This window comes from Anser anser, assembly GCF_964211835.1.
Source record: "Anser anser genome assembly, chromosome: Z".
In the NCBI taxonomy this organism is placed as follows: domain Eukaryota; kingdom Metazoa; phylum Chordata; class Aves; order Anseriformes; family Anatidae; genus Anser; species Anser anser.
Window position 1 is genome coordinate 17,922,688 of NC_139723.1, and position 12,743 is coordinate 17,935,430.

The 12,743-nt window shown below is 38.6% G+C and overlaps 1 protein-coding gene across 7 annotated transcripts in view; it reads right to left on the minus strand.

Annotated features, from left to right (window-relative positions):
* Positions 1-12,743, minus strand: part of BDP1 (BDP1 general transcription factor IIIB subunit) — a 55,775-nt gene that overhangs the window by 16,534 nt on the left and 26,498 nt on the right. For 5 of the 7 annotated variants that reach the window (XR_014576633.1, XM_083817265.1, XM_083817267.1 and 2 more), the window contains exons 22-30: positions 11,734-11,944; positions 10,123-10,238; positions 9,235-9,454; positions 8,519-8,700; positions 6,131-6,350; positions 4,693-4,907; positions 3,285-3,675; positions 2,060-2,176; positions 1,179-1,215 (exon numbers count right to left, since the gene is read on the minus strand). Coding sequence is in view for 6 of the 7 variants with exons in the window: in XM_083817265.1 (XP_083673391.1) it covers positions 1,179-1,215; positions 2,060-2,176; positions 3,285-3,675; positions 4,693-4,907; positions 6,131-6,350; positions 8,519-8,700; positions 9,235-9,454; positions 10,123-10,238; positions 11,734-11,944 (1,709 nt within the window). In the remaining variant the exon portion in view is untranslated. The remainder of the gene's footprint in view (positions 1-1,178; positions 1,216-2,059; positions 2,177-3,284; positions 3,676-4,692; positions 4,908-6,130; positions 6,351-8,518; positions 8,701-9,234; positions 9,455-10,122; positions 10,239-11,733; positions 11,945-12,743) is intronic. The other 2 variants (XM_083817266.1, XM_083817268.1) reach the window with 2 other exon arrangements.

The window sequence follows — 12,743 nt, forward strand, 5'->3', positions numbered from 1 at the left end:
CATACCAGAGGAAATGTGTGAGGAGGAAGGCGCAGCATAGGCAAAGTGTTAAGAACTGACCACAATTCCTGTCACCTTCTCCCAGTTATGGTAGGGAATGGCGAGTCAGGAGTGAAGGAATGATGCTGAGCCTGGGAAAGGGTAGGATGGTGGGGTGTGGCAAGATGACGTGTTTTAGTCTTTTTCTCTACTTCTCACCACTCAACTCCACTTTTAGATGGCAATAAAATAATCTTTTCCAAAGTGGAATTTGTTTTGCTAAGTGATCTCCCTGTCTAAATCTCAACCCATACGCTTTTTCCATTTTCTCCCACTGTCCTGTTGAGGAAGAGGATTGACAGAGTGGCTTGGTGTGCATTTCACAGCTAGGCCAACCCCGGTCAACCCACCCACCACAAATGGAAAAGAAAAAGGAACCAGTTTAATTGCATAAATCCATAACCTATAGCATTAACCCATATCCCAGTTTGAACTCCTGGTTTCCTAATCTCTATCCAGAATACATCCCTTCAGCTATCACTGACTGGTCATATAAAACAAAGCACTTCCATCCTCCAAAACAATTGTACTGAAGTAAATCAAAGGAGCACAGCAGACTTCCCCTTCTTCAACTATGATGGTAACCCATTCAATTGTAATTGCTCTTCAGAAAGACTGACAATGTATTTAAATTTCAAAGTGAAAGCTATTCTAAAAAACAATAGTTCTGTAGGAGTAATGTATCTCACATGGAAAGAATATTTTTTTCTGGAAGGCTGTGGTTACTCTTTCACTATACTAGTTTAACAGTCTAGGATATTAAAGTCAGAGACTGTAGTGATGGCAAAGCTATGAATCTACCTACTTTTTTATCACTTGGTCACACACCAGGTTAAGTTGTAAGTAAGCATTTCTAAAGTTTCCTCTTCTCCCAGCTACAGCTAACTGCAGCATGAAAAGCATACATGGGACATAGAAAATGCACATTCTGACCCTGAGAAACAGAACTTTGCAATGCTTCATTCATCTACTTGATAAAGAACAGTCAGAAAGCAAATTGTTTAAGTCTCCTCCAAAATATCCAAGCATGCAGTATTTCATGAGCATTTTTCCTACAATAAATGAACTTCCTGCAATAATAACTGCTTATTAATAGCAAGTTAATGGGGAAGACATGAACGAATTCATTTCATATCTACCTTTGTCCACTTCTGGATTTTCATTTATGGTTGCTTCCTTAAACAAAAAGAAAAACACATCAAAGATATAAATAAGATATAAAGATATAAAGACACTGATATATAAAGAGAAAAGATATAAAATGAGTCTGCAATTTTAATCTAATATAATGGTTAATTCTCTGCCCAAAGGTTACCTTGGCTTTAAAATGGTATTTTAAATACCGACAATATTTTACAGTTTTCCATTATCAGAAGGTCAAGGGAGGTGATTGTCCCCCTCTACTCTGCCCTTGTAAGGTCCCACTTGGAGTGCTGCATCCAGGTCTGGAGCCCCCAGCACAAGAAGGATGTGGACCTGGTAGAGCGGGTCCAGAGGAGGGCTACAAAGATAATCAAGGGGCTGGAGCACTTCTCCTACAAAGGAAGGCTGAGAGAGCTGAGGCTGTTCAGCCTACAGAAGAGAAGGCTCTGGGGTGACCTCATTGCAACTTTTCAGTACTTGAAGGGGACTTAAAAAAAAGATGGAGCATTATTGGGCAGATAATGACAGGACAAGGGGGAATGGTTTAAAAGAAGGGGGAAATTAAAAGAGGGGAGATTTAGATTAGAGGTTAGGAGGAAATTCTTCACTCAGAGGGTGGTGAGGCACTGGAACAGGTTGCCCAGGGAGGCTGTGGATGCCCCATCCCTGGAGGTGTTCAAGACTAGGTTGGATGAGGCCCTGGGGAACCTGATCCAGTGGGCAGCATCCCTGCCTATGACCAGTGGGTTGGAACTAGATGATCTTTGAGGTCCCTTCCAACCTGATTCTATGATTCCAACTATGATTCTATATATTATTCTATGACAGTAGCCACATAGCTTTGTATCTACAATGAAATCAAACGAGACGTTCTTACAGTTGGTGAGGTGTTCACTTTTTCCTCCCTCTGGATCACTGGCTGGACAGATATATGAGAGAGAGTTTCTACATCTGTAGCCACTGGCACATCTGGGATATTCACAGATATATCCAGCTGTAAAAATATTTTGGAAAACATTTCAGTTCATCAGCCCAAAAAGAAAATCCATCAAATGCCTTTTTTTTATATATAAAGTACAGACTTAGCTGATATTGAACACCTAGTGAGATACCTCTCAAAAATCAAACGGGTTTTATTGGTTTTCTTACTTCTTCTGTTTTTAAGGTTTCAGGAAAAAGAAAATCAGTTCTACCCTTTTTCTATGTAAGATTTCCTAATGTAAGATTAGGGAATATACATGTACACACGTACATATCATTTTACCTGTATTTTTTTTTCTCTTCTCTAACACTATACTTATACTGAGAACCTCAGACATTTGACAGTTTCAGAAACAAGAACTTGAAATTTGGCAGAGAGGTTACAGTACTGCCAGAGGAATTCTTATGAAAGTCACTGTTTAATCTACATAGTTTGCAAAGCTTGCACTTTTACTATTTTCCACTGAACTATTTAAATCTGGAAACAGCTGAGTCCTCAGGTATCTAACCATATCCTGTATTAGTATTCAAGACACCTGTGTGTTAAACCAGATAACTTGATGACCATTCCCAAACCTAATATATTGCACATCATTAAAAGGGAAATCTTTGATTCAGTAAAACTTCCCCTGAAACACCTCTGCTCTCCATTATTATTCTAGAGTTTCCCATAGTGTTTTGACTGAGCTTTAAATTCTCTTGCTGTTTCACCCTCACCAAGAAATAATGTGATTAATTCAGGATGCAAAAAAACAGGATTTCAACAGAAGAAGAGGGGAAGAAGATTAGTAGTAGTAAGCAAAAAGGAGAATTGGAGTGAAAGAAAAGAAGCAGCGATGACGACCTGAAGTATGAATGGAACTGGTTGGATAAACAGATTTGTAAATAGGCAAGAAAACATGAGACAGGCAAAAAATAATAAAATTACATTAATTTGTAGTTCATTCAAAACCAAGTACCTGTGTCAACTAAACAACCCTGCCCTGTCAAAACCATTCTTAATGAAGTAAACTAAATTAGGATAAAACAACGACCAGGTAGTAGCAAATATAATTAGAATAAAAGCTTCTGTTTGAACAATCAAAACAAATGTACATACACAGAACACAGCTACATCATACCTCCTCCATGGTTTCCTCTATCTGAACAGGAACAGGTTCAGGAGATCGAAGACCAACAGGAACAAACACTGGAGCTTTGTTTACTTCCTCTGGTGCAAAACATTCATCCTCATCATCAGGCTCAAAGTCATCTGCCTCCTCCCCTTCCTCCTCTTGAGAAGCCCGGAGAGTCACCAACGTTATCTTTGAACTTCTGTGCTCTTTCCCAGGTTTCTTTCTATGAGCAGTTTTCGTACTTTTGCCTCTCGTAACACTCTGTTTAACTTCTTGTCTTTGATTCCCCTTCTCACAGCAATCAGCCTCACATTCAGAAGCAAGAGATGAAGCAGTTCTTAGCTCCAAGCCATGCTTTGGTAGTACTATCTGTTTCGATGACCTTCTAGACTGCCTTCTAGAGCACAGAACAAGAGCACGTTTAAAACATAATGAAGTCTAAGACTTCTCCCCTCCTGTCCCCCTCCCAAAAAAAGCACCTTAAATAAAAACAAACTCACTGAATAGAAAAGGATCACTGAAATCAACAGTACAATCTAGTTACTTCCTAACACATATTGGCATTCAGATACCATTTCATCTGAAATTCAAAGCTTCATGTATGCACAAAGTGTGGATTTTAAGTGTTTATTATGCAGTTACCAGAGCGCTGAAAAGTTGCATAATGAAGTTTACAAGATACACAATTCTTTCATTAGAAACAGATGAATCAATTTTCTTTTTCAGGGACTTGGAAGTTGCATGCTTTTATAATCATGGGAACTTTTCTAGTTCTCTGTTGCTAACACTGCACTAGGAAACCCAAACTGAAATTTTAGTTACCTAATGCCTAGAAAGTAGAACTGTTAGATGATAACTAATTGTCTGCTCTTACTTCTTAGACAGCAATCTTTTGCATCAGCTAGTTACTGTTTCCATCCTCAAAATGATGGACGTGACCACTTTAGGAACCAAAAGTACTTCCAAATTCCCAGCCCCCCGCCCCCGCTCCCCAGAACAGCTTCCATGGTCAGCTGGTGGGGAAAGGAAACAAAATACTAGCAGACAGAACTTTCAGTACAGTTTTTGTTTCAGCAAATCCCACGGTCCCCCTGTCCCCAGGATGGGTCATCCTCTTTAAAATCAGGCATTTCTGTTGAGATCAAGGCGGACCCTGGAGTAGGTTTGTGGGAGTGCTGGCTATTTCATTTAATGAGTGTGCAGACAGGGTAAAAAGGCATCTGATATGATTCAGATGGAAAACAGAAGTACTGACATCCTGCACGTGTTCTCTCCCTCTTCCTCCCCATCTCTCTTCCTCACCCTACCTCCTCATTTTCTCTCTCTCTCACACACTTCAAAACTATGGCTAGTAATCAAGGTCTAAAACCAAAAACAATCAGTTTAGCTTACAAGCTAAAAATAGCTGTTTTACCTTGTAAGGCTGTCTGAATTTTTTTGCTGAGCAGTAGAAAGTTGAAAGTCATCTTTTTCTACTTGGTTCTCACTCTCCAATGACACCTCTGGAGACTGGAATCTACTATTCTGCCTGATTCTTTTACAGGATGCTTCTTCAATAGAGTCTATAAAATCATGTTTTCCTGTAGCCTCTGGGAAGGATGCTGCTTCCACTATGTTACTAGAGTTCTGCTGAACAGAAGAGACAGTTGCTATCGTATTAATTGCCACATATTTTTAAACTGGTTTTGGTAACAGCAAATTTAAAAAACAAAGTTTGAGGGTCTTGAACCTATGCTCAGTTGTAACCTGGTAGTTTAGGATGTCTTTATTTTTTTTTTTTAGTTTCATGCCTTAAAGCAGAATTGTCATTAGATGGTGTTATCTATGACACCTGAATTTCCCACTGGTACTAAATAACATACCAAGTCCATGCTCAACTTAACATGAGCAGCAAAACTTCAACAACTGGAAAGATGAATTACTTCATGTTTTCTGAAACTACTTAATAATTTTAGAGAACAACATGAGGGAAGGAAAAGATATTTTGTCTGCCCTGGGAACCAACTGGGAAAAAAACTACTGCAGAACGGAGTTTAAAAGTTATTCAAACACACACAGAAATATACCCCAAAACCTAAGCAATATTCTGTTAAGCAGGATTACATCAAGGCTCTTTCTTTTTCCTCTGTAGGAACTGTAGTTTCAAGGAACCCAAAACTTCGCTCACTTACAGTGTTTCCTTTCATAAAGTTTCTACACGTATCTATTCTCACAGAAACAGCTACTTGGGATGTAATACAACTTGAAAACAGTACACAATTCTGCTCAAAGTGCATAATTTTTTAAAACACATTAGTAAGCATAGTTCCACCAATGATGGGTACTTGGCTAAAACACGAGAGATTTTAGTGATCTGTCTCAAAAACAAGAATCACCAGATAAACTTGATTCACTGCAGTTTTTAACAGAAAAGGAACCAATCTAGGCTAGCTCAGGACTACAGAGAATTCAAGCAGAACAAAGTCTGAAAGTTGTTCACCTACATATCAACTTAAAAGTTGTTCCATACTACTATACAAATATGGATTTTAGGTGGCATTTGATATTAGAAAGCTGCCTTAATATATATTGTTCAATGAATAACATTAAATTTATTCACAACAGTATAGCAAGTATTTATGATAATGCAGACTTTAGTATACAAACTGCAAAACTTAAGACAACACTGTACATTAAATATTTCCACAATTTTTAGATTTTAAGTCCATTAATTCAGCATCATTTCCAATGGTGAATTACAAAACTGAAAGCATCTCCTTTCATAGACATATACTGGATTTCTGTCATCAATGAGTTCTAAGAATACAAGAGCTGAGGTGTAAACTGTTTCAAAACACATGATCAGTACTTACCATTGATACATCTGTTTTTTCTAACAATAAATACTCTTCTGAATTTCTACTCTTGACATTGTGCTCATCTCTTCTGTTTCTACTTTCTTCAGGATGAGCTCTTTTTCTATGAGCTCTCATTAGGTTTGGCTTTGGCTTCCTGAGCGGTTCCCTTGCTTCATGCAAAGGTTTTGTATCACACTGTCTACTTTCTTCTCCACAACTTAAATTAACACTAGACCTACAAAAAATATTTTTCAACTGTTACTTCTCATGCATTATAAAACATATTCTACAAGATTGTGTCATTATCAAATATTTAGAACATCAGTCAGAAATGAATTTAAGTGTTCTACATTTTTATTTACTTATTTCAATTTGACTAAGGGAATAAAAAACAATGAAAAAATGATATAATTTGCTTTTCTGCAGTAGTGGACCTTTCTGTTTACTTGTGGAAAAACCTTTCAGGAAGAAAACATCATTAAAATGTTAGGCAAAGTTTCAGCTATACTACCATAGGCCCCCCACATCAATCAACTATAGGAACATTATCTTCATGAATTCCAGTGTTCAAGGTACTACTGCTTTTAATTAGGATAAAATTCTCACATCTCCTCAAGCACATTCAAATCAGTAAGACATACACATTGGGCTTTTAAACACACTTTTAAGCAAGGTAAAAAAAGGATCCAGGGAACTACAGGCTGGTCTGCCTCACCTCAGTTCCTGGGAAAATGAGGTAACAACAGATGATACTGTCTACCATGACTTCAGCAAGGCTTCCAACACTATCTTCCCTAACATCCTCATAAAAAGGCTGGTGAGTTACAGGCTGGATGAGCAGACAAGGAGGTGCTCTGAAAACTGGCTGAATGGCTGGGCCCTGCATGTAGTGATCTGAAGCACAGTTTCATTGGAGGCCAGTAACTAAGACTGGATCTCAGGGGTCAACAGAGGGTCCAGTCCAGCTTATCATCTCTGAATGATGCAGAAGAGCCTACCCTCAGGAAAACTGCAGATGACACAAAACTGGTAGGAGTGCCTGATATATCAAAGGCTCATGCTGCCATCCAGACAGACCTGAACACACTGCAGAAGTGGGCTGACAGGATTCACATGAAGGTCAGTAAAGGGAAGTGCTGAGTTCTACACCTAGGGAGGAACAACCTGAGACAGCCAGTACAGGCAGGGGTCCCACCCAGCTGGAAAGCAGCTTGGCAGGGAAGGACCTCAGGGTTCTGGTGATCACCAAGTTAAGCATGAGCCAATTATGAGCCTTTCCTGCAAAGAAGGCCAGTGGCATCTTTGGCTGCATTAGGTGAAGTATTGCTATCAGCTGGAGGGAGGTGATCCTTCCCTCACTCAGTACTGTTGAGGCCACAGCTGGAGTGCTGAGTCCAGTTCTGGGCTTGCCAGTGCAAGAGAGACATGGACGTACTGGAGAGAACCCAGCAAATGGCCACAACGATGACAAGAATCGGTCTCTTTTCAGTGGTGTCTAGTCACAGAACAAGAGACAAACGGGACAAACTGAAACACAGAAGTTTCCCTCTGAACATCAGGGAATACTTCCATACTGTGAGGGTACCTGAGCACTAGCACAGGCTGCCTGGAGATGCTGTGGAGTCTCCCTCCTTGTGGATCTTCGAAAGCCATCTGGACATGGTCCTGGGCAACCTGCTTGAGCATATGGCCTCCAGAGGTCCCTGCCAACCTCAGCCATTCTGTGATTCTCTGAAATTCTCCCCATCACAGAAGCAAAAAGGACTAAAATAAATCCCTTGTCTTGTGAATCCTTGCACAAAGACTGTGGGATATGATTTCAGAGAACAGAAAAATGAACTCACTCAAGGTTGCTCCATATCAGTAAATACTGAGCAAAAGATGTAACTCAGAATTGTTAAATGAATGTTTGTGAATGGTACAATCTGCCTTATATGGCACATATATAAAAAACATCCCTTCTAAAGGATCACGTCACTGCACATAATTCCATGAATTTCTCTGCCTGAAAAAAAATTGAAGAGACTGAGAATACATCTAAGACATCAAGCCCACCAATGTTCTCATTCATAAGTAAGCGCAAGTTGCACTGCAGTCTTCAAGGATCCACATGTGTAGTGCACTGCACCCTAATAGGGTATTAGTGAGAAATTCAGACAGAAACTCTACTCGCTCAAACTCTCACCTGTGAAATACCTTCTTATAAGGAAAATTGCCTTAAGAAAAAATCTGCTAAAAACTCTTAAATCGCATAAGAATGCCACCTAGTGATCTTCACAGCTTGTAGCATCTAAGAACTAGCTCAGAGCCTGCACTTCAAAACTTCAAGTGTTGAATGGAAATGAGTGGAAAAATACACCAGGTTTTTAAAGAATATTTTGTTTTGTCAACAGGGAGTTTTACCTTTCGGTGGAATCTTGAATGTTCCCTATAGGATGTGTAATTAGATGTTGCTCTCCCTTCCTGTGGCAATTCGGCGATTTTTTAGGGGAATAGAGTGTTTGTGAACACAGAGTTTTTGGATTCATGTCCAGACTGTCATCCTTGGCCAAATTACCCACAAACAACAGTCTTTCCATGTCATCCTTAAAATTGGAAAAAAATACATATATTAATACAAAATACATCAACTGTAAAATAAAGCATTGCAAGTTATGATACAGTCATCAATTTGAGACAAAACTTTGCTTAAAAACTTTCAAGCAGTTTATGGCATACATCACTGCTCCTTGTTCCTTTAAAGGAGATATTTAACAAAACATATACTAGAATCAATAGTCTTTCATAAGCAACCACCAAGGGAATCAGAAGAAACCCAGCAAAAGGAGCATGTGCTACAGGTAAACATTTACAATGTACATGACCGAATTTTCTAAGTTTAAAGGACAAGCAGGACAAGTCTTTAAATTTGGTAACAGAAGACCACGTATTATGTGGCATTAATACATTATTTAAAAAAAACCTCTTGTGAGGGCACAAGTATTAAACAAGAATGTAATTCTTACTAGTCCAGAATTAATTTATAGGTTTAAAGCAGCTTATTAAGATGTCTCAAAAACAGCTGGTGCAAAGACAAGCATCAGAAAGTACAGTCAGAAATATCTGGACAGAATTCTCACTTTTAAGGAAAGTGTTTCCTCAGAGTCTTCTGCTACAGGATGATTTTTTCCTTTATTTGCTTCTTCCTCAATTGGAGCAGCAACATTTTGTGCCACTGGAGATTCTTTTTCACTGTATGTTCTTCCTAGGTTTGGTCTGGCCCTCTGAAATTGGTTCCTTATGAGCTGTGCTGGTTTCAGAGCACCCAGCTTGCCTTCTTGGGAAGTGGATTGTTCAGCACTAGTGTATTTAAACAGATTTTTTAAAAAATAAATGACATCGCTTGACTTTGTTTGGGGAGGGAAAATAGCATTTTTGCATTCATTAAGTTTTGAATCAACACAAAAGTATTAGAAATTCTAATACATTGTATCCTACTTAAAATCAAGAAAATATTTTGTCAAGCAAATTTCTCATTTTTGGTTGTGGCTAACATGTAAGCAGGAATAACAACACTTATCAAGACATTTTCAATACCAAGAAATTTGTGTTGCTAACCATACCAACAAAGATTCTACATGCTAACACATGCTTAAAACCATAATTTATCAAGAATGACAGTAAAATAGGACAGCACATTGGGATCAGTAAAAGACAAAACTATAATACTTTGCAAAATTTATCTGTTACGTGTACGACACTGTACATGGAATACAAACCCAGTAAAAGAAAAGCTTCATCAAAAGAGCCACAAGATCAAGTACTTGCCAGATAACCAATGACAAGTAGTTCACCTTAATTAAAAAGAGTACCCTGAAAACATGGGACAAAACTGCCTGTAGGCATTGAAAACTAAGCACCATAGAAAGTCAGCTCAAAATGAACAAAAGAATTTACTCTTGCAAAAGTGTCGTATTATGCAACAAATAAAAACTTTTCACGTGATTTTTGCTAAACTCTAACCTCACCTGTTTTGTTCATTCAATATGTTTTCAGAAATACATGGCACCTGAAGCGCCTCTTGCTGTGCCTGTTCCTCATTGCTCAATACATTTGCTTGATGCAATACAGCTTCATTTTCACCCTTTGATTTGCAATAAAAATAAAAGCATTATGCATTGTAGCACAAGTAAAAAAGGAGAACCAAAGAAGGTTTTAAAACAGAAGTGCATTTATAAAAACACAAACTACTTCTCTGCATTAATTTCCCAGTTTGAATCAACAAAAGAAATCGTGTTTATAGAGAGCAATCTTCCTGAGCACATAATGCAATTTCTAGGCAAGTGGGAACATAACTCTTTTCAGTCCTGGGCTACCTACAGTTAGGCTCTTAAACACTGTCATCGGCACTCAAGCAAGTGGGTAGCACTCTTCTATTTAGCATTCAATCAACTCTATTATACAAAGCATGATGGAAAAAAATACTTTTTCAAATGGAAACACCTTTGAAATTTAGATGCTGTCACGTACAATACAGACACATCCAACACACTACAACATAACCTCAGTTTCTGAAGGGTTTATTAGTTTTAATTCTGTATTTGCTACATCGGTTCCACAAAGAAACCGCTCAAACACATCCGACAGCACTCCAGGTCTGAGACAGCTTCAATAGTATAGAAAAGCATCAGACCAGCTGTGAATCTGCGCATTTGTGCAGGACAAAGCAGATGTACATGCATGGTTCACAGGCCACAAAGGTCTAGAATAGCCAAAGCCAAACCACAAGCAACTCTCTCAGCTGGGAGTGAGATACTACTGCAGCACTGAAACAGGGGCAGCGTGCTCATGCTCTGCTCTGGGAATACAGCACACAAGCGTTCCAAGCTAGCTGTGCATGGGTTCAAGAATAAAAAGAGCTACAACCACTCCAAAATAAATGAGTCACTCTTACAAAGCTTAGCTACATTTGAGATTTAAGTGGAGTCTATAAAGAGACAATCATGCATGCATCCATGACATGATTCATGTGCAACCCACAAAACAAATACAGAGAGTTGATACTATATTGGCTTTCAAGGATTTCAGTACCTTTAACAGTGCCTAGTAAAGTGTCTGTGGGACACACAGTGTATGTAAATATGACTATTTACCTGTGTAAAGTAGAGAAGTGTCAGGCACTATAATGGTGAAGCCAAAGTTTTCAAAATTAATAAAACCTTAACTCACTCTTACAGAAAAATAGCTATCCTCTGCCTTCTCTTGATACTTTCTGGATTCCTCAATACAAATTTTAATAATCTAAACAGAAAAGATGAAATGAGCAAAAAGCCCATTTTTCTATAAAATAAACTTCTATTCTATTTACGTAAATGTGCATAATCCTTTTTTCTATCATGTAATCCAAACAAAATAAGATCTCATTTTCCAGAACACATTAATACTGCAAGTTGTAGACTTCACTGATCTTGTACCTGCAAAACCTCAGCATACAATGGTTTGGGGAATTTCTTTCATATCATATGGTCTCTCTGCCTCAGGGAATGCAACTTAAATGTTTTAATACAACTTCATATGATAGAACATGCAACTTGGAGCCACATTTTTGAAAGCAAAGTAATTATTCTTCCCGGACTTACCATGGCAGACGCAGTACTGGCAGACTCATCTTTTTGCAGTTCCAACTCATCTGCTTCAGACTTGTTCTCCCCTTCATTATCTTCTGATATCTGTAATTCCTTCTTTCCACCAGCTCTTCCCAGTTTTGGCTTGTACCTCTGGAATCGGGCCCTCACAAACTGGACAGGTTGAAGAAGTGTTTGTTTACTTCCTTCCTGAGCTGTATTTTTTCTATCAATAAGTCATACAGAAATAAAAAAACATCTGAAACTTAATACAAAAGCAAGTCATTAAAAAACACAGGTTTATGAAATTAACATATAGCACACAGCTTAGTTTTTAAAAGACATCACATAAATGTAAAGTTCTGTTGAGTGTAAGTTACGCACAACAAACCTTTGTTTCAGCAAAAATTTCAAACCATTCATCTCCTAATTTCTTCCACAACAGAATTAAGAGTTGTAATTCCTCTATACTCACAAGCAATAAAGTAGAAGAGTGCACCTACAAGAGAAGGGATGAATGCCTCCAGCCCTATAAAAAGATTTTACCAAGAAGGTGAGACTGTTGACAAGTCATCTGAAGTGTCTCTATACCAATGCACACAGCATGGGAGACAAACAGCAGCTGATAGATACTGTCGAGCTGGAAAGCTACAGTCTGATCACCATCACTGAAATCCTGTTGGTTTCATACCTTGTGGTACGAATACCATGACTGGGAAGAATACTGGGATACTGCCCAGGAAAAAGGAAATGCAGACAGTGAAAGTAGGGACAAACACACTGGAAAGAATACTAGGATACTGCCCAGGAATGTAGGAATCAGATCAGGTAAGCTAAGGCTCAGCTATAGCTAAACTTGGCAAGGGATGAGAAGAAAAGTAAGAAGGGGTTTTTATAGGGACATCAGTCAGAAAAGGAACACAATAGAAATCGTACCCCTTCTGATGAATCTGGGGATCTGGCAACAACTGACATGGAAAAGGCTGAGGTGCTCCACTTTTTTATCTCAGTTTTCAGTGACAACT